Source organism: Dendrobates tinctorius, unplaced genomic scaffold, assembly GCF_039654945.1.
Source record: "Dendrobates tinctorius isolate UK_male_01 unplaced genomic scaffold, ASM3965494v1 ptg000014l, whole genome shotgun sequence".
Lineage (NCBI taxonomy): Eukaryota > Metazoa > Chordata > Amphibia > Anura > Dendrobatidae > Dendrobates > Dendrobates tinctorius.
In genome coordinates, this window is record NW_027361682.1 from 15,027,918 (window position 1) to 15,050,374 (window position 22,457).

The 22,457-nt window shown below is 42.8% G+C and overlaps 1 protein-coding gene across 2 annotated transcripts in view; it reads left to right on the forward strand.

The window, feature by feature from the left end:
• Nucleotides 1-22,457, forward strand: part of STX8 (syntaxin 8) — a 306,570-nt gene that overhangs the window by 199,212 nt on the left and 84,901 nt on the right. The window contains exon 8 of one of the 2 annotated variants that reach the window (XM_073559663.1): nt 1,009-1,037. The exons of the other annotated variant lie outside the window; for it this stretch is intronic. Within the exon in view, the coding sequence (XP_073415764.1) occupies nt 1,009-1,022 (14 nt within the window). The 3' untranslated portion in view covers nt 1,023-1,037. Of the gene's footprint in view, nt 1-1,008; nt 1,038-22,457 lie in introns of those variants that run through there. 2 annotated transcript variants of the gene reach the window in all.

Genomic DNA, 22,457 nt, shown 5'->3' on the forward strand with positions numbered 1-22,457 from the left:
AAAGTTTTGACGTCTTTTCCCAATTATATGAACTTGAAAGTGGGGAAAACTTAGGCAAAGATATTAGGTGCCTGCATATTCGTGAAGCTTGACTATACTGTATTTCATTATAAGAAATTCATAAGTTGGGCGTCCGATATGAAAGGGTTTGGAAAATCACAAGCAGGTCCCATTCCGAAGAAAAGTCTGTGATTACTTCCAGATTGTAGAGAGATACCTTATTCCAGGCTCCCAGAAGAGAGATTGGTTGCACAAATTATGAAACCCTCGACAGTTTGTTTTTGTTTTTTGTTTTTTTTATTGTTAGTGATATGCAATATTTAACAAACCCCACATATAAACCAATACAGAACACTGATTAGTTATGGCAGCGAAAGCCTGCACCATCGGCAAAGTCCGACCGCTGGTTCTTCACTGTGTAGTGTTTCAGTACTCCTTATTTTTTTTTATTTTTATACAGTTAAGACATATCAACAGAATATGTCATAAATGTCTGCTAGATTCTGGTCTCACCCATCAGACCCAAACCTATGTATAGACTTGGGGACCCCTGGGTAAATGGAGAAGTGACCGGAATTATGTAGAACAGTACAGCATAGGCGTAAATGGGACTTACCGAAAAAGTTGAGCTCCCCTTCATATTTAAAGTGTTATTACGGGCACAAATAATAAAAATAAAAGGTATCTGTCGTCCCTTTACTCAACCCACAAAACCCCAATACCTTATTTTCACAATTTAAGGTCCCTTTTATGTCTATCTTCACTTGCTGTTTTTGTGTCCCAGCACTTCCACCTGGTGATGTGTCAGTGCCTAAAATCCCAACAATCAGAGCACTTTGGATTATTTGCCAGTGGTTAACACCCCACAGCTCTCCTCCACCTTCTCCACAATTCCCAGTTGATCAAGCTATCAGTCAGAAAAAGGCGATTTCTACAGGCCACGTCCCCTTTTGTGACATCATCACTCACTGCGCCGCTTGCTTCGTCCTTTACCCTTGTATACCGTAGGTCCATGTGACTGATGACATCCCGCTCATAGCCCAGACAGGAAATGGCTGTAAGGAACGTTACAGGAAGTGAGGAGATGAGGGTCTTTTGGGAACATTTGGTACAGAAAATTTATCAACCATTTTAAACATTTCGGTAAGCTATTTAAAATTACTAATAAATACTATATGTCTGGAAAACCACTTTAAGCGAACAGGATGGCACAGTGTACTTTGGTTATTTCCGTAATACCACACACCTATCTATTCATGTATGTGGCAGGAAGATATCTGGGAAACCTTGTTCTAAAGGTAGTTGTATCTCTGGGACCCCCAACTGTCAGATATATGTGGAATATCCAATAAATATGCCATTAAGTGTCAAATATGGAAATACCTCTTTGAGCTTTTTGAATACTGCCCCAGTGTACTAAAAATTTCACATATTGGGAGTGCTTTTATTTGGGTAATTAATTTGGATTTTAGTAAAACATCCTTTAAAATGGCCCCACATCACAGACATTGAACCAGCAGGGAATTCTTGAGAGACTTCAGCTCTGAAGATTTCAGACTTGTGAACATTCCAATGGAAAATCTCACATTAGCAGAACCTCTACGCTTATGGATTACTTTCCCGTTTTGACTGCTTAAATCTTTTTTTCGTTTACACGGCAATGATCACCTTGAAGATTAGTATTGACGTGACTTTCACATTTCCAGGGCAAGAAGTCCTAAATTGTAGATTTCTCAACACACACCGAGAAACGTTGAGCCATTTCCAAGGAATTCTCAGGGGCAGTACCACCAAGCCCCTTAGATAGACTAGCCGTTTATCACTACAAGCATGTTTAAATGGATTTTCACGGTGGATCAGATGCACTCAGACCACCCAAATATGTTTTGCACAACTCCACCATGTCCCTGTAAGGTCACTGAAGACAACTCTGTTACATCCGTGAATCCGGCTTGCAATATTTTTTTGTCTTACTCATCGGAAATAGGAAATATATTGTGAAGTGAATTTATTGATTTCACATTAACCCAATAAACCTTTATTTTTTCCTTCCGTTAACTGTTCTCACCCTGATTTTACACTTTGTTTCACATGGATGAGTTGTTTTGTAGCCGATCACACCAGGAGCAAGCGTTGAGGAATCTTAAAGCCAAGTAATACGTGTTCCTTTTGGTCACTGAAGGATTAGCGCGGAAGACCCTCCATTTCAAGAGAGAGAGAGAGTCCAGCTCCTTACAACCCTAGAGTGGACAGGGTTACAGAAGACTAAGTGGATTAAGGCACCAATTTGTTAAGTTTCCTTTGATTCAGGACAGATCAAGGTCACTTATCCCAGTTGGAGATCAAGGTCAGAGAACGAGGGTGGTGGCTTTCAAATGCCAAGGCAAACCAAGCATCCTGCAATGGCATTGTTATTACCCTCCCTGGGTGGCCCATACTTTGGAGACATTAGGATATTAGGATTCAAAATCTAACAATATGTTTCTGAGGGAACCACTGGGAACCGGCCCAAAATAGATGGCTAACAGGAGACAAGCCAGCCAGGGAAGCATAACCAAAGGGGTCAGGAAGTTCTCCTTAAGATTAGTTTGATCACGGGAACTTCAGACCCCTATATTTTTTTTCTTTAATTCCACAGTTAAGACGCCTAAGCAGTTTTCATGGACGACTTAGCCGAACACTTGTGTCTTTGTTACCCTCCAACATTGGGTAATCAATGGAGAAGTCTTTCTCTGGCTGTTGACTTATCTGCTTGCTCAAGAATTTGTTGAAAAGGTTGCTTGAAGTCACTCATTTTCTGATTAAATTATGCAAGATATAGTATTCACGATGTAAAATCCTAACAGGGAAGGACTTGGGAAATAATATTCAGGACAATGGTGGTGGGCCCTCGATGTCTTTAATTCTATGCTAGTGCAAATGTCATATTTTCTTTTCCCGATAAAAGGCTTCATATTTTTCTTAATGTGAACTTCTGCTAAGAAACACACCAATATAGAAAGTAACAAAAATTAAAAAAAGGGGGGAGATTGAACGCAAAAATGAAATACACATGTGGGTAGTATACACTTGGAATAAGAGTAAACAATGAAGATAGAAGAGAATATCCACCACGTATTTATCGATCTATTGTGGATTCATCGGAAAAAATGCATGGAAACAAAACAATAACCAAAGATACAAGTCCAAGTATCTACCGTAATTAAAATTATACAGCTTTATTAGTCACAATACATTAAAACATCTGGGGTAGGGGGAGAAAGGAACTGGTAGAAAAAATGGACGCAATTCTAAAGCAGCACTCACAGAAAAATATGTGATTAAGGACATATACTTGATGAATGATTACTGTAAATAACAGACATAAGCAAAAAAGTATAAATCCAAATGAGAAAAGGAATATATTAAAGTGCAGATGTGCTGTGGTTTACATTAGCATAATAATATCCACACACTGTTTGTTGACCATAAGGATATATCACTGCATACTGGTGATTGTATAGGTAGAATAGGTGCTTTGAAAAAAGTGCATGTGCCAGAACATATATGTGAAGTCCAATATCACAAATGGGACATTATAAGAAAAACATATAGTATATAAGATAAGGATTGCCCACAGGCTATATCCAATGATGTATATAGCATAAGCCCCGTGGTGGAATGTACCTGTATAGCAGAGAGGAGTGAGTGTGGCGATGGAGCGTCTTCCCCGATGAGCGTTTTGGCGTCTGCCTTTGTCAGTGGGTAAAAAGTAACAGTATATTGGACAGGAACAGTTTTTCTAATACTTCCTTCCTCCTCTCATGTACAAGAAAATAGCTACTATAATGCTGCCTAGTATGAACAAAGAATTAACTGCTAGAATACTTTCCCTTCTGTACAAGAATATAACCACTATAATACTGCCCCCTATGTACAAGATTATAGATACTATAATACTGCTCCCTATGTACAGGAATATAATTACTATAATACTGCCCCTATATGCAAGAATATAACTACTATAATACTGCCCCTATGTACAAGAATATAACTACTATAATACTGCCCCTATGTACATGAATGTAACTACTGTAATACTGCCCCTATGTACAAGAATATAACTACTATAATACTGCCCCCTATGTACAAGAATATAACTACTATAATACTGCCCTTATGTACATGAATATAACTACTATAATACTGCCCCTATGTACATGAATATAGCTACTATAATACTGCCCCCTATGTACAAGAATATAACTACTATAATACTGCCCCCTATGTACAAGAATATAACTACTATAATACTGCCCCTATGTACATGAATATAACTATAATACTTCCCCTATGTACATGAATATAACTACTATAATACTGCCCCCTATGTACAAGAATATAACTGCTATAATACTGCTCCTATGTAAAATAATATAACTACTATAATACTGCTCCTATGTACAAGAATATAACTACTATAATACTGCCCCTATGTACAAGAATATAACTACTATAATACTACCCCTATGTACATGAATAGAACTACTATAATACTGCTCCTATGTACAAGAATATAACTACTATAATACTGCCCCATGTACAAGAATATAACTACTATAATACTGCTTCTATGTACAAGAATATAACTACTATAATACTGCTTCTATGCACAAGAATATACCTACTATAATACTGCCCCCATGTATAAGAATATAACTACTATAATACTGCCCCTATGTACAGGAATATAACTACTATAATACTGCTTCTATGCACAAGAATATACCTACTATAATACTGCCACTATATACTAGAATATAACTATTATAATACTGCTCCCAATAAATATAGAAATGGATACAGAATTATGCAGAGTTGCCTTTAAGCCAAACATCTAGATAATCTAATATACTTTAGCTAGTGGAAAGATCATGTTCATCTGGTAACTTCTACATAGCCTATGATGTGGATTCATTGTATGTGCATTAATTTTGATTTTCATTATTCATATTAATACAATATCTTGCCTAAAATGTGACTTCATTGTATTAAGCGTTTTCTGGCTTGAATAGGGCTGGGACATTGGGGTACGAATCATGTGCAGAACACATCACATAATCCAGGTTCTGTGCATAGCCAGAAGCTTGCAGGCATTAGCACCTAATTTTAGGATATATTGACCAATCCACTTAATGTAACAGATGAAAAATGTAAATGCCCTGATGATGAAGCCGACTGAAAACACTTGAATCTGGATCTTTCCTGTTCTGAGTTGTGCTACGTTACAAGCACAATTCCAGATTAAGAAAGTGTTTTGCAAGACTAGAGTTACACTCCGTTGTATAAAGTGTAGCTGTGATTTTTCCAACCTAATTTTGAAGTTTAGAGCTGATCTCTGCGGTTTTCTTTTTAATACTTTTTTTTATCTATGTACAGTTAGGTCCATATATATTTGGACAGAGACAACATTTTTCTAATTTTAGTTCTAGACATTACCACAATGAATTTTAAACAAAACAATTCAGATGCAGTTGAAGTTCAGACTTTCAGCTTTCATTTGAGGGTATCCACATTAAAATTGGATGAAGGGTTTAGGGGTTTCAGCTCCTTAACATGTGCCACCCTGTTTTTAAAGGGACCAAAAGTAATTGGACAATTGACTCCAAGGCTATTTCATGGACAGGTGTGGGCAATCCCTTCGTTATGTCATTCTCAATTAAGCAGATAAAAGGCCTGGAGTTGATTTGAGGTGTGATGCTTGCATTTGGAAGGTTTTGCTGTGAAGGAAATATGTGGTCAAAGGAGCTTCTCCATGCAGGTGAAACAAGCCATCCTTAAGCTGCAAAAACAGAAAAAACCCATCCGAGAAATTGCTACATTAGGAGTGGCAAAATCTACAGTTTGGTACATCCTGAGAAAGAAAGAAAAAGCACTGGTGAACTCATCAATGCGAAAAGACCTGGGCGCCCACGGAAGACAACAGTGGTGGATGATCGCAGAATAGTCTCCATGGTGAAGAGAAACCCCTTCACAACAGCCAACCAAGTGAACAACACTCTCCAGGAGGTAGGCGTATCAATATCCAAATCTACCATAAAGAGAAGACTGCATGAAAGTAAATACAGAGGGTTCACTGCACAGTGCAAGCCACTCATAAGCATCAAGAATCAAAAGGCTAGACTGGGCTTTGGTAAAAAAAAACATCTAAAAAAAGCCAGCACAGTTCTGGAAGAACATTCTTTGGACAGATGAAACCAAGATCAACCTCTACCAGAATGATGGAAAGAGAAAAGTATTGTGAAGGCGTGGTACAGCTCATGATCCAAAGCGTACCACATCATCTGTAAAACACGGCGGAGGCAGTGTGATGGCTTGGGCATGCATGGCTGCCAGTGGCACTGGGCCACTAGTGTTTATTGATGATGTGACACAGGACAGAAGCAGCCGAATGAATTCTGAGGTATTCAGAGCCATACTGTGTGCTCAGATCCAGCCAAATGCAGCCAAACCGATTGGTCGTCGTTTCATACTACAGATGGACAATGACCCAAAACATAAAGCCAAAGCAACCCAGGAGTTTATTAAAGCAAAGAAGTGGAATATTCTTGAATGGCCAAGTCAGTCACCTGATCTCAACCCAATTGAGCATGCATTTCACTTGTTAAAGACTAAACTTCAGACAGAAAGGCCCACAAACAAACAGCAACTGAAAACCACCGCAGTGAAGGCCTGGCAGAGCATCAAAAAGGAGGAAACACAGCCTCTGGTGATGTCCATGAGTTCAAGACTTCAGGCAGTCAACAAAGGGTTTTCAACCAAGTATTAGAAATGAACATTTTATTTACAATTATTTAATCTGTCCAATTACTTTTGGTCCCTTTAAAAACAGGGTGGCACATGTTAAGGAGCTGAAACTCCTAAACCCTTCATCCAATTTTAATGTGGATACCCTCAAATGAAAGCTGAAAGTCTGAACTTCAACTGCATCTGATTTGTTTTGTTTAAAATTCATTGTGGTAATGTCTACAACCAAAATTAGAAAAATGTTGTCTCTGTCCAAATATATATGGACCTAACTGTATGTAACTGACCTAGCCCGAGCACCACTATTTGAAATCTACAACAGCTTTGAGGTAATGTAGATTTATGCATTTCTGCTATGATTTACTCTACTTTTTAGTGCAAATTATAGTGGATCTGTCAAGCCATTGCTAGCCTTGCTCCTTTCTACTAAGCCTTGCCCCTTTCTTCTAAGCCTCACCTTCCTTGTAGAAAAGTAGCAGAGCTGACACAAAGGGGCAGATAGTCTAAAAATGTTTAGGTTTACACTACCTGCCAACTATCAAATGTAAATCTCTTCCATAACAGACCAGGGAACTGAAGAACATGGCATAATAAATTGAAGTTTCCAAGGAATATACATTGCAGGCAAGAGGTGTTTGGCAGCAGATTACTACCTTACCCTGATTCTGAGTCCATGTTTTTTGTCTAATAGATTGACTAAGGTAGTGCACCAAAATTTGAAAGCTACTGTGTTAGAGTGTTAGGCTGGAGTCACACTAACCTGCGCAAAATACGCTCCGTATTTTACATGCGTAATACGGATCAATGACCACTAAATAGTGGTCCGTAGGTCATCCGTAAGCAAGGTGAGGTCGCGTATTTTGCGCATGTGTGTCTCCGTATGCAATCCGTATGCAATCCGTATGGCGAGATTTTCTCGCAGCCTTGCAAAATGGACATTTAACGGTTTTGAGGCCTGCAAACAATTTAAATCATTAGCATGCACCCTATTTAGACACTCAGAAACAGGTGGCTGCCTACATTCTGTACATTTCTCACCTTGCTTTCACGAGGTGTGTTGGTGTTCTTTGTGCAGCATGTCAGAGGGTCTGACATTCAATACAACCGAGCAGGTTCTCTTTACCTGGCTTTTGTCACGGCGCTTTGGCCAACCATATCCTGTGATAGTGGATCCGCGGAGGAGGAGACGCATGTGGGTACATCCACTTTTGAGGCAACGACTCACAAGAGGGCATTTTCACCGCCTCTATTCGTCTCTGCGGGAGCATCCGGACAAATTTTACCAGTACTGTCGAATGAGCATTTCCACATTTGATCGCCTCTTGGAGACAGTGCGCCCTGGGATCACATTTCAGGACACTAGGATGCGCCAAGCCATATCTGCAGAGGAGCGACTTCTACTCACAATACGGTATGTACTCCACAACCACATTCTCTATGTTCATAATGTGTGTGTTAATTTATGTTTTTTGGCCTTCTTGGACAATGTTTAATACCCTCATCTTACTCAAAATATGTTTCACCTGACACAGCACAATGTTACATCTAATATGTACTGCATATCACTTATTCATTGTGCCACCAAATATGTGTGTGTTGTTCTCTCTCATTTCCTACCAAGTTTGGTCGGCATGTAACTGATTTTTGTTTTACTTTAGCCATTCTAACCTGGACTATTTCTGTTGTTCTACAGCTTCCTGTCCACTGGCCTGTCTTATGCCGCCCTCCACCATGAGTTTCTCATTGGAAAGTCCACCATTTCAGGCATAGTGAGGTCTACATGTGCACAAATCTGGACAAGACTCCATCAGGTGTTCCTACCCGAGCCCAGGATGGAAGACTGGTTAAGGATTTCAAGGGACTTTGAGGAGGACTGCCAGTTTCCAAATTGTATTGGGGCCCTGGATGGCAAACATATCAGGGTGCGTAAGCCGCCGAACTCAGGGTCCCAATTCTTCAATTATAAGCAATACTTTTCTGTTGTATTGTTGGCTCTGGTAGACCCTCAACACAAGTTTATAATTGTTGACATTGGGGCCTATGGAAGGACGGGAGACTCTAGAGTCTTCAATACTTCCATAATGGGTCGGCGGCTACGCACCAACCAGTTGGATCTACCACCACCACGCCAGCTACCAGGCTCCCCCGAACAATCAGTCCCTTATGTCCTTGTGGCAGATGAGGCCTTTCAGTTATCACGTAATGTCATGAGGCCATATCCCCGGCGCAACCTTGACCACAGGCGCAGAATTTTTAACTTGCGCCTATCACGTGCTAGGCGACTGGTGGAGTGTTCCTTTGGGATTCTTTGTGCCAAATGGCGGGTACTCCAGTCTGCCATTCAGTTGAGTGAGCAAAATGTGAATGAAGTTGTGAAAGCCTGTGTTGTTCTGCATAACTTCACCAGGATACATGATTGCTCCTCTGATGGTGTTGTGCGTAGGCCGGACAATGTGCGCAGGGTGAGACCACCTATCATCCCTCAACGTAGACCGCTCTCTGGCCTCAAAGTGCGTGATATATTCACTAATTACTTTATCTCACCTGAGGGGGCTACTTCTTGGCCAGAGAATGCTGTGTCTATGTTCTAATTTTTTTGTGGTCAAAGTGTGTCTAAATATATATTACTCAAGCCTTTTTATGATTCTATGAGTGTTTCTTTGCATTGGTTGGTGTCTGTTAGTATGTTGTGAGGGATAGTGAGAAATCACACAGAGACGTTAACTAGAGTAGACAAATTTTTAGTTTTGCCTTTTTTTTTTGGGTTTTGCTTAAAGGCAAACATAATTTTGCCATAACACAAATTTGGCAATGGCCAAAATGACCCTTTGGGCCTTCGTTAACTTGATGTAACATTAACATACCAGAAAAAAACTGCAACAAACATTATGCAATAACAACATTGCTGCATGCCTACATTAACCTGGATTAGGCAACAAAGGGTGAGCTCCATCACCAAAATAAAGTCAATAAGATAACACTCACATTTCCTCATAATGTTTTCCAAACATAGAAAGATTCCACCATGACAGGCAAGGCTACCTCACATCTTTCACACAGATATTACCTGTCTGTAGAACAGACAATATTTAAGCATGCTATACTGGAAAGGATGAAAATACAAAACTCACTTGTTAAGACATAGAGAATGCTGGTCGCCTCAAATTGGTTTACTAGAGAATGCTAATAACAAAGTTGACTACTTAACTAAAGGCAAGCACACCTTTCCTATGCATTAACAAGTGATTAGTGTATTTTCATCCTTTCAGGTAACAGTATAGCGCATTTAAATATTCTCTTTTATACACACATATAATATCTGTGTGAAAGGCGTGAGGTAGCGTTGCCTGTCATGATGGATTGTTTCATATGTTTGGAAAACATTGTTTACAAATGTGAGTGTTAAATTATGTTCTAAATGTTGGTGAAGGAGAACACCTGTTTTTTTGTCTAGATTAGAAGCACCAGTTACATGTCACTGGACATCTCCAAAGTTTTGATTCATAAATCCTCATATGTAGGGGAAGGGGAACGGGGAGGAACAGCCTGTGGGTGCTGCTGGACATTGTGGCCAACATCGCCCTGTGTGGGGCCATACTGTTGCCCATGATGCTGTTGTTGTCCAGCCTCCTGGGCCTGTTGGTGATACTGGCCAGAGTAATAATGATGATGGTGAGGGGCTTCTTGTTGGCTATGGTAGGCCCGTGGCTCATACCCACCAAGATAGCCAGATCGTCCCCAACCAGGTTGGGACCAGCCTCCAACACTGGGTGGGTACAAGTGGCCATATTGGTGGGGTTGGCTTGATGAAGACATTTGGGGCTGCGGAATAGAAGGATGGGTAGGGGGAGGAAAGGGTTGAGGTGTTGGCCCACGTATTAGGGGCTGTTCAGACCCTGCTTGAGCAAGCATCTGTGTGGATGGTCTCATGCGCATTAAATTTCTTGGTGACAGCTGCCACCTCTCCAGAAATTCAAACACCTCATATGGGGTATTGGGGGGTGCTTGCATCAAGCAGGATCTGAATACACCCCCTAATACGGAGCCTGACCTCACGGGTAAGGGCACGGAGATAAAGGGTGAGGCTACGTGCATAGGCCTCCTCACCATCATCTGTAGTGACTCTGGACAAGTAATTCAGCACCCCAGTGTCCACATTGGTCCTGCTCTCTTAAATGGCGACCTGGCGCCGCCTTCTTATTCGCCGTGTTGCTAGAGCAGCCTGTGGGGAGGGCCTGATCTGGGCAGTTGGGCTGCTGCTCAAGTTGCCCATCTCTTCCAGGATGGGTGAGGTTGCAGCTGCAGACCGTCCTGGTGGTGTGTTTTGTCGGGCAGCCATTGTGTGCTCTTGTGATGCCTCCTCTTCAGACATCCTTCTTGTAGGGGGAGAAGATGGGCCAGCCACCTCATCCCCTACAGGATCAATAACGGGCTCTGCCTCTGAGGCCGTTCCTCGATCCGTAAGGTTGGATTGAGTTCTGTTATGAAATAGAACAGAGGCAAAAATACATCAATATTTTTGTCCCTGTAAAGTATTTGTGTAATGTTTTTGTGTCATGTGGTGTGAGGTATGTACTTACGGTCTCAGAGCCAGAATTGGGGAGAGGAAGTTCAGCCGGTCATAATATATATATTTCCGCTTGACATGGCCAGCATCCCCACTCCTGGACCGCTGCTGGCGTTCCCGGCGGTACTGGTCCCGGATGCTTCTCCACCGTTTCATCACATCTTCCACTGCAATGTGACAGGAAAGATTGTAAAAATCACATATTTGAGAGGTCACATTTTCAAACAGTAGTCTAGGCATTGGGCCTTATGGGGTGTGCGTTCTACCCATGGTGGCATATGTAATTGGGCCGATACCCAGGGTCTCATTAGCTCCCCTGAAACTAATTTTTGTGGCTAGGAGGATGAGGAGCTTGTGGCCTAAACCCCTAATTATGGCTGTGTGAAGCCACGTGTCACATCCTAATGTAACGGCCTCATGAGGCTAAAATTACATGCCCAGGAAGGGGGGGGGGGCTGATTGTAGAGTCATTTTATAGCGCACGCTAACGTTAATTACATGCGACAGATGCGCCTCCATGACGCCTCCTTTCTTGTGCGGTTCGCATAGTTTGCGTCGCGTGGGTCCCATATTTCTGGACGCTCCTGCACCAGCACAATTAGCATCTCCACATTTATGTAAGTGGACGCCATGCTGCTGCTGTACTCCGTGGAGGCGTACTTCCTGGATGTCTGGAGCGCTTTTTGAGCTCATTTGCATGTCTACGCTTCCTGATGATGGATTGGCCCATTTCCTGTTCACCAGCCAAAAGACCTGCGTATTGCTCGCAGGTCACACGTGTGGTCAGTGTGTAATCCGTATTTTTTGCGCACCCATAGACTTGCATTGGCGTGCTACGGGCGTAGTACGCTGACAATCGCAGCATGCTGCGAGTGGCACGGAGCGGAGGATACGGAGGAGAAATATACGCCTGGTGCGAGTGACCCCATAGAGAATCATTGGTCCGTGTCTAATGCGTGCTTTTTGCGCCTCTCACGCACCCGTATTCCTCGCCAGTGTGACTCCGGCCTTAGAGTGTTAGCGACTCCTGGAGTGGACCCTCTGGGTCGCGGCACCAACCCTCCCAGGGCGAGCTAGCCTAGTGAGGACCACCCCCTATACAGGGAGTGTCAGGAGCAAGCCCCAGGGGATACGATACCACGACTGCTGGCACCAGGCGACCGGCTCACAGGAGATACGAGACTGTGTGACTGGAGGGTGCAGGATACTAGGGAACACAGGAGAGTACACGGGAGTGCGCTGAGTACAGGGTAGTGCTAGACGGGTACACGTGGGCACATATGGCGTGAAGCAAGTAACAGAACACAGGAATAGAGTGAATGCCAGGAGGCACGGCGGAGCAAGAAACAAGGGACAGGATACGAGAGGATTTGCCAGGAGGCACAACTGAGCATGAAGCAACAAGGGTACAGAGCAAGTGCTAGGAGCACCACAGAATATCAGACAGAGCAGAGGACCTGAGAACAGCGCACAGCCAGGCTGGGACACAGCTGACCCAGCCAGGAAGCACAACAATAATCAGGCACCTCCCCTAGGGGGAGGTCGTCCGATATAGCACATGACTACTACTGGTTCCGGGTCAGGACCTAGCCAGAAAGCACATGACCACTAGTGGTTCCGGGTCAGGTCCTCCAATACCATAGAGAGGACCGAGCCCTATACAGCACTGACAGGAGCGCGCAAGTGCAAACGTGGCATGGAGGAGACTCGGGGACGAGAGTTGCGCGTGCGCACCCGACGGGGACCCCTGAGGGACCGCCGTACCGGAGGGAGTGACGTCGGGGCCGAAGCCCCGCCTCCTGGTGAGCGCGGCATAACATACTGTATATCATTACTGCGATTTTCTCCACTTTCTGGTGTAAATAATATAGTGCTTCTGTCTATCCATTTTTATCCTTACCCCTTCTACTAAGCCTCACCCACCTTTTAGAAACGAAGCAGCGCAGGTAGACTCAAAATATTGAATTAATAATAGATTTTTAATAAATGCTCTATTTGTGCAAAATGTTTGATAAGTGATGGATCAGCCACTAAATCCTTTGGTTCCGCTCTATCAAATTTATAGTTGAGTTTTCAAACCTTTTTTTTTTCTTGCATAAAAAAATTGGAAATTTTTTTCGCAAGCCACAGTTGTGCACATGTTTTGATGGTTAGCATGGAGAAGAGTTCAACATTGTCTTGCCAGAATTACTATAATTTGTGCCAGAAAGTGACATAACATATCACGGAAATCCTATCCGTTTGTAGCACAAGCGCAGCCCAATTATGCTCGAAATGTGCTCAAATATGTGTGCCTCCTAATTAAATGGGTGCATCATACACCAGGTAACTTTTTATTAAGACCAGAGTGGAAACAGCCGGTCTTGATAAATTCCTCTTATTGTCCTTATTGCAACACACACCTATACATTTTTGCAGACACAATTGAGAGCATCCACATGGAGAACCATTTTTCAGTGACTTGACGGGTAAATTTTATTGGAAGGATTTAACATAATCATCATAAGTAACGGGCCCTCCTTGAAGTTATCGTGTTCTGGTAGATTGCTAGAAGTTAAGGTGCGGAACATTGGGGCTTGCAACAAATTCTGAGCAGCCCCCTCCGGCAGAACAAAGGTTCATCTCTGGCATCCGTAACTAATTACAGCATCCTCTTTTTGCTGGACTGGGAGTAATAAATCTACATTCACTGTATATTGCGATCTTGCACAATGATTTCACTCATGCCTAGGAATCTTTCCGCAAAAGAGGTCACCACCGTTCCTGCAGCTGAGGCCTAAACTTCATACACCCTCCGAGAAAGATAATTTGATCCTTAAACAATGTTGGGTCTAATTTAAAAGAGATCGTCTTGATTTCATTATGTTCTTAGACTCTGGATTTTGGCTTAAATGTGTTGTCTGACTCTTCAATTAAACACTAAAAATTATCCAATTTTGTATTTATTTTTCAGAAGCTAGAGACTTTATTATTTTGTAATCCTTTTTTAAATCTATTTTCGCATTCTATCAGCACACTAAAGTTAGAAACTAAATCTCTTTTGATTCAAGACTGCATTGGGCTCTTCCCTTCCCTATTGGGCTCTTTCCCTTCCTTATTGGGCTCTTTCCCTTCCCTATTGGGCTCTTTCTCTTCCCTGTTGGGCTGTTTCCCTTCCATATTGTGCTCTTTCCCTTCCCTATTGTGCTCTTTCCCTTCCCTAGTCATAGAATCATAGAATCGTAGAGTTGGAAGGGACCTCCTGGGCCATCTGGTCCAACCCCCTGCTCAAAGCAGGATTCGCTAAATAATCCCAGTCAGATGTCTGTCCAGCCTCTGTTTGAAGACTTCCATTGGAGGAGAACTCACCACTTCTCGTGGCAGCTTGTTCCACTCATTGATCACTCTAACTGTCAAAAAGTTTTTTCTAATATCTAATCTGTGTCTCCTCCCATTCAGTTTCATCCCATTGCTTCTAGTCTTTCCTTGTGCAAATGAGAATAAAGTTGATCCTTCTACAATGTGACAGCCCTTTAGATATTTGTAGACAGCTATTAAGTCTCCTCTCCGTCTTCTCTTTTGCAAACTAAACAATCCCAAATCCTGCAACCTTTCCTCATAGGGTTTGCAGACCGGTCACCATTCTGGTTGCTCTTTTCTGAACTTGCTCCAGTTTGTTGATGTCTTTTTTAAAATGTGGTGCCCAAAACTGGACACAATATTCCAGATGAGGTCTGACCAAAGAGGAGTAGAGGGAAATAATGACTTCACGTGATCTAGACTGTATGCTTCTGTTAATACATCCTAGAATTGCATTTGCCTTTTTTGCTGCTGCATCACACTGTTGACTCATATTCAGTCTGTGATCTATTAGTATACCCAAGTCTTTTTCACATGTGCTGTTGCTTAGCCCTATTCCTCCCATTCTGTTTATGCTTTTTTCATTTTTATTGCCCAGATGTAGTACTTTGCATTTTTCCCTGTTAAAAACCATTCTGTTAGTTGCTGCCCACTGCTCCAGTTTATTTATATCTTTTTGAATCCTCTCTCTCTTCTCTAGTATTAGCTATCCCTCCTAGCTTTGTGTCATCAGCAAATTTAATCAGTTTACCCTCAATTCCTTCATCTAAATCTTTGATAAAGATGTTGAACAATACAGGGCCCAGGACAGAGCCCTGTGGTACCCCACTTGAGACATTCTTCCAACTGGATGTGCAGCCATTGACAACCACTCTTTGGGTCCGATCACTAAGCCAGTTATGAATCCACCTAACAGTTGCCTTGTCCATTCCATATTTAGTCATTTTTTCAATAAGAATTGAATGAGATACTTTGTAGTGTGCTCTTTCCCTTCCCTATTGGGCTCTTTCCCTTCCCTATTGTGCTTTTTCCCTTCCCGATTGTGCTCTTTCCCTATTGGGCTCTTTCCCTTCCCTATTGGGCTCTTTGCCTTCCCTATTGGGCTCTTCACCTCCTGTATTTGACTCTTTCCCTCCATTCCTGCTGATCCTCCCACCATTAAGCTTGTTTATACATCTACCACTGAGTGCAGTCAAGTCAGCTCCCCAAACTTAAGGTTTTTGATGATATTCTGTCCCGGATGATGAGCTTCCAGATGGAAAACCATCACTTTCTGTGAAATGTCATAACTTTCTTCAAAACTACCAAGGACCATTTACCATGTAACTGTGTTTTGAAATTGGAGAAATGAGGAGTTTTTCAACAGTCTGTCCTTCACAAAGATTGACACAGTTGGCTAAAAAAATAATTGGACAATCCCTTTAACCATAAAGATCTGGTGGACTCTTCTCCTATAGCTCACAAGCCTCGAGGTCCAAAGATTTTCGACCTGGTGGAACTTTTTGCGTTCATAATTAAGATATAATAATACAGTAATAATAAATTTTATTTCTATAGCGCCGACATATTCCGCAGCACTTTACATTTCAGAGGGGATTTGTACAGACAATAGACATTACAGCATAACAATAATCATATAGATTATAACAAATACCAAGAGGAATGAGGGTCCTGCTCGCAAGCTTACAGTCTATGAGGAAAGAGGTAGACACGAAAGGTGGGTGGTAACAGTTGCCCTGATTGTATGGACCAGCCATAATGTTAAGTGTGTGTCTGTACTGTTACAGAGGGCTGATAGATGCATAAAGCATGTGGGAACATGATGCGGGGAACCTGGTTATGGTAAAACTTTTGGCTGTGCCACACAGGGATAGATTAGGTTAATGTGTTGATGCGATAGGCCAGTCTGAATAAATGCGTTTTCAGGGCACGCTTAAAATTGTGGGGATTGAGGACTAATCGTATTGACCTGGGAAGTGCATTCCAAAGAATTGGCGCAGCACGTGTAAAGTCTTGGAGACGGGAGTGGGAGGTTCTGATTATTGAGGATGCTAATCTCAGGTCATCAGCAGAACGGAGGGCGCGGGTAGGGTGGTATACTGAAACAAGGGAGGGAGATGTAGGGTGGTGCTGAGCCATGGAGGGCTTTGTGGGTGAGGGTAATAAGTTTATACTGAATTCTGGAGTGGATGGGTAGCCAGTGTAATGACTGGCACAAGGTAGAGGCATCGGTGTAACGATTGGTGAGGAATATGATCCTGGCTGCAGCCAGAGATCTGTCATGATTTAAATGGTTACAATTTTCATAGAAGTAAAAAATACAGTAAAAAATAAATACAATTTATAAATGAGTAGATACAAAAAGTTCTGAACGTCAATACCAATCAGATTGAAAGCACAAATTTCATGTTCATTTTTGGATGGCAGGAACTTTTCCATAATCTCATGCTTTGTTCCAGGTGAAAGAGGATGGTGTTGGGGGCAATAACAACTGCCTTGATTGTCCTTCTTCAAACCAATTATTGCATTGTTCTAAGAGGTACTAGTTTTTCTTGCAGAGATCAAGTCTGTGTAAGGTGTCCTTATATTCAATGTTCCTTGAGCAGGATGAAAATTCTCTCTTGTGCCACTTGTAGGTGGCTACCCTCTAAGGCCCCTTTCACACATCAGTTTTTTGCCATCAGTCACAATACGTCATTTTTTTTTTAATAAAATGGATCCGGTGACTGATGCCGCTGGATCCGTTTTTTTTTTTCTCATAGATTTGTATTTGGGACGGATGTCCGCACATTTTGTTCGAAGGATCCGTCGAAAATTTTTGGTCCAGCGGCCGGACACGACGCACAAAGCAACGTTTTTTGTGTCCATCGAAAAATTGGACAGCGACGGATTCATGCCGGCGACGGATGATTTTTTTTTTTTTTTTTTTTTTTTTTAACTCTGCATGCTCCTGACAGGTTAAAACACAAAAGAAAGAATAGATATATACACACAGAATACAAATATATATATATATATATATATATATATATATATATATATATATATATATATATATATATAAATAAATATGTGTGTGTATTCTATGTCATTGAGACACATATGCTGTATATATATATTTATAGTTCATGGAGTTCTACATAGCATAATAGCCGCTAAATCAATTGTCAAAACCAACAATATACATATCTCTCCACTGTTCTGTCAGGTCCCCCGCTGCAGTCCATCAAAAGGGGTTAACTAGTTTATAACGGGGATCGGTGATAATTTTGATATCGTTTTGACATATCATGTCGGGCTCGGAAATGATTTTACAGAAGCCGGCAATTGATTTAGCGGCTATTATGCTATGTAGAACTTAGAACTTTATGAACTAGAAATATATATATATATATATATATGTGTGTGTGTGTCTCAATGACATGTATGTGTGTGTATATATGTATGTATGTTTATATATATATATATATATATATATATATATACACGTCATTGAGACACACATATATATATATAAATATATATAAAACTCAATGTGTGTATGTTTGTATGTATGTGTGTATGTCCGGGATTGGCATGTGCACCGTCGCAGCTACAGCTGCAAAATTTTGCCAGACACACGTCTGGACCCCGAGAGCGTCATAGGCTATGTTGCGAGGCGAAATTTTAACCCCGCACGTTCCAATTCACCAAACAATTTTGCCTATTCTTATCATTTCTATGGTGTTATCGTCCTGTAAAGCTGGAAATAACACAATTTATTACAGTGCCAACACAGACCACCCTCTGACACAGACTGCAGGGGGTGCCCAGTATCACACAGGTTAGGAATAGATACACAGCTCAGCACACAGTATCACACAGAATAGTATTAGATAGACGGCTCAGCAGACAGTATCACACAGAATACGCCTCCATTTTCCAGTTCAAACAGAATAGGATTAGATACACGGCTCAGCAGTTAGTATCACACAGGATAGGATTAGATACACGGCTCAGCAGACGGTATCACACAGGATAGGATTAGGCTAGTTTCACACTAGCGCTTTTGAGCGCAGCGACGACCTGCGCACGGCCGCCACTAAGCCCCGCCCCCTGCCGTGCCTCCGCCGGTAGCTCCGCCTACCGGTGCATGACGCTGCATACGTCCTGCGTCCCCTATCTTTATCACTGGGGGCGCAAGCCGTGCGCAATATGCGTTTAGCGGCGCATGCGCCTTTTTGACGGTGCGCCGAGTGCAACCAAACTGCAGCAGGTTGCGTTTGGCGCAGGTCGGCGCACCGTCAAAAGGACGCATGCGCCGCCAAACGCATATTGCGCACGGCCTGCGCCCCCAGTGATAAAGATAGGGGACGCAGGACGCATGCAGCGTCATGCACCGGTAGGCGGAGCTACCGGCGGAGGCGTGGCAGGGGGCGGGGCTTAGCGGCGGCCGTGCGCAGGCCGTCGCTGCGCTCAAAAGCGCTAGTGTGAAACTAGCCTTAGATACACTGCTCAGCAGTCAGCATCACACAGGATAGGATTAGATACACTGCTGAGCAGTCAGTAACACACGATAGGATACACAGCTCAGCAGAAAGTATCACACAGGAGAGGATTAGGTACACAGCTCAGCAGACATTATCACACAGGATAGGGTTAGATACACAGCTCAGAAACAGGATGTGTCAAAGGAGAGGACATTTTCATTCCAAGAATTCCACTCATTCCATCTGATTTGTTTTTTGATTTTAAACGCCTCCAGTTTCCAGTTCAACTGATATTTGCAATGTCCATTAAAAATGCTCAGGGACAATCCCCGAAAGTAGTAGGGATCGATTTGTAATCTCCATGCTTTTCTCATGGTCAACTTTACGTGGTCTGTTCAAGAGTTGGAACTGCCAAAAATCTGTTCATCTTTGCACCGAAAGGAAAAACCAAAAATGTTGTTTATCAAAAGGCTCTTGAATGAGTTGAAAATAAAAGACTATCAATGGGGCGTGGCCTGGGCTCTGAGCATGTAGGAGGCAAGAGCTCCAGGCTCCCACAGTCACACACTAAAGCAACAAAAAAGCGTGCAAAGGGTTAACAAAAACAACCCATACTGGACCCTATTCTATTCCTGAAACTCTGGTGCACATTGTGAGCCTAAAACTAGGACCCTGGTCCAAAGGAGACCGAAGATATGAACTTTTAAAAGTTTGGGACAGTAGTGGTGTAGGAGAAACAGAGGGACATCACCCTCCCACCATTTGCCTTCCTGGAAGTGACTGGAGTGCTACTGTGGGCTGTATATAAGCCAGGACTGATCTGGAGGCTCATCGCCAGTAATAAGGACAATAAGGACTTTATTTGGAATCCTCCCGGTAAGGCACAACTTGATTCTAACTGCCTGCAATGTTTTTTTCCTGTGGGGTGTAGAGGATAATGGCACTGCTGCGGCGGAGGGATACGGAACTATGTACAATCTCCCCTCTGGATTTCTGACTGAGTGCCGCCGAAATCAGGAAGTTTCACGGCCAGGGTGAGGAGAGCGGGGGCAGAGGAGCTGATCTGGACCCTTTCTGGACTGACACGCCGAGGATATAAGCAGAGGACACCAGCAGGGATTACTTTCTTGTCACAGAGCAGAGAGGCGGAGGGATACCACTGGACCCATTGAACAGACATCAGAACGGCTAAGAACAGCGTTCCACAGCCACATTGAGGACCGGACAGGGGGCGACAAGCACAGGGGGAGCCTCTGAAGACAGCAGAGGTGAGGCACATCCGAGTTTGGGCCACTAGATCCGGCTGCTGATTAGTGCTCACAGCCACAATAGACTTCAATGGGAAGTAGATCCGACCGCTCCCAGCTTCCAGCCTGTCAGCACTGAGCAGACCTGACGTCACAGGCTCTGCAGCTTTCAGTCAGCGGTCTCCCCTGTGACAGGCACAGATACTCCCACGAACTGTACAACACAGCAGAGACTTAACCACAGGGGTACTGGGGAAAGGACACAAGCATCTGGGAGGCACTCTTTATCCCCATATAGCATCGCTAGGGATTGTTCACTGGCTGCTTTCAGCATATCAGCGTTGCAGGCATACAATATAACAGACTCTGCAGTTCATGGCTGGTGGTCCTGGTGCCTGGTATCCATCTGACCAGTGAATTATAACAGAAGATTACCTTTATTTCAACTGAGGATCAGAGATACAGTGGGCTGCTGATATTGATACTGCAGAATTGTGTGACTTTACTCGCGCTCACTAAGGGTCTCTCAGTTAACTCCTTTGGGAAACTTGCTTTTTGACCATTTTTCTTAACTTGTTTGAATAATTTAAAGGGGTCATAGATCTGATATCTGGGAAGGGTTTGTGGCAAACCAAGATGCAGTCAGGTAGGGGCAGAGCTTCCAATAGCCCACACAGGGTCTCGAGGCACAATTTTGGGGCACACTCTAAATCATACAACGATATCTCTAATTTGTTAAGCCCAATAAAATCTAGGTCACCCCTGAAAGTAGACGAGCCAAAAATGTCTTATCTAAAAAAATCTCAGAGCCCTGCATCTGTCAAAGTTGCAAAAGGGGGATCAGGTACTAATAGCTCATTGACCAAAACCCTATCTAAAACACAACCTGAAACGCCTCAAAAAAATAAAAATTTAGGGGGCAACATTAAACCCCCCCCTCCAATTGAGACTCTTACGGAGGAAATGGACACTTCCAAATCAAACAAAAGGAAGGGACCAGGCGATCAGGGAAAGACTGGGAGTCTCTCATCTGAGGACTCCGACAGTGTCTCAGCTGACTATACTCCAAACACAAGCCCTGAAAGGCAGAAGCCTAGGAGGGATAATGGAGGTCCATTCCCTTCGTTTGAGGTTCCTCCTCCATCCATTAACCTGGGGGAATACAAGGGGTCCAACAAACAAGCCACTGAAGGATTCATGGCGGATCTCTTCCAGTCCTTCAGTGATGCCCTAAAAATAGGGTTTGAGACTCAGGCCAAGGCCCTACAGGAAACTTGCAGAAATCTTAGCCAAAAGGTTGAGAAATATGAGGTAAAGATGGTACAGGCGGAGAGGGATATAGTTTACCTCTCAAAGGAGAATTCACTCCTCAAAAAGGAGGTTATTTCCCTTAAAAACAAATTGACGGATCTGGAAGACCGAAGCAGGAGAAATAACTTAAAGATACGAGGTATCCCTGAGTCGGTCTCCCAGGCAGATCTCTCGGATTACACCAAAAATCTGTTTAAAAAATTATCGCCAAAACTGACAGAATTAGAAGTCAATATCGATCGTATACACCGCCTCCCACGTCCCAAAGGGGTCCCACAGGAAAAGCCCAGGGACACTATCCTCAGGGTCCATTTCTTTGAAACCAAGGAGAAGGTTTTAAAATCTTTGCGAGAGAGAGGTTCACCCCCTGAGCCTTATAAGGATCTTAAGATTTTCCAAGACTTTTCCAAAGAGACTATGGACGCAAGAAGCTCCTTCAGAGATCTGACCTCTAAACTTAGGGAACTTAGAGTGTCATATAGATGGGGTTTCCCTACCAAGCTTTTAGTCTGGTATAAAGATAAACACTACCCCATCTATACTCCTCACGAGGGTCAGAGGTTTCTTAAATTCCTGATGGACGAGCCATCCTTTAGAGATAGGGATTAGGATTGACCTTTGTCTTATGTTTGAATTTATTAGGGGGTCACTATTATTTCCTTTTCCTGAACATGAATATTAGTACCCGTAATTACAGTTTATCGTTGTCACTGTGGGAACTTGCCACTTAATTTTTTT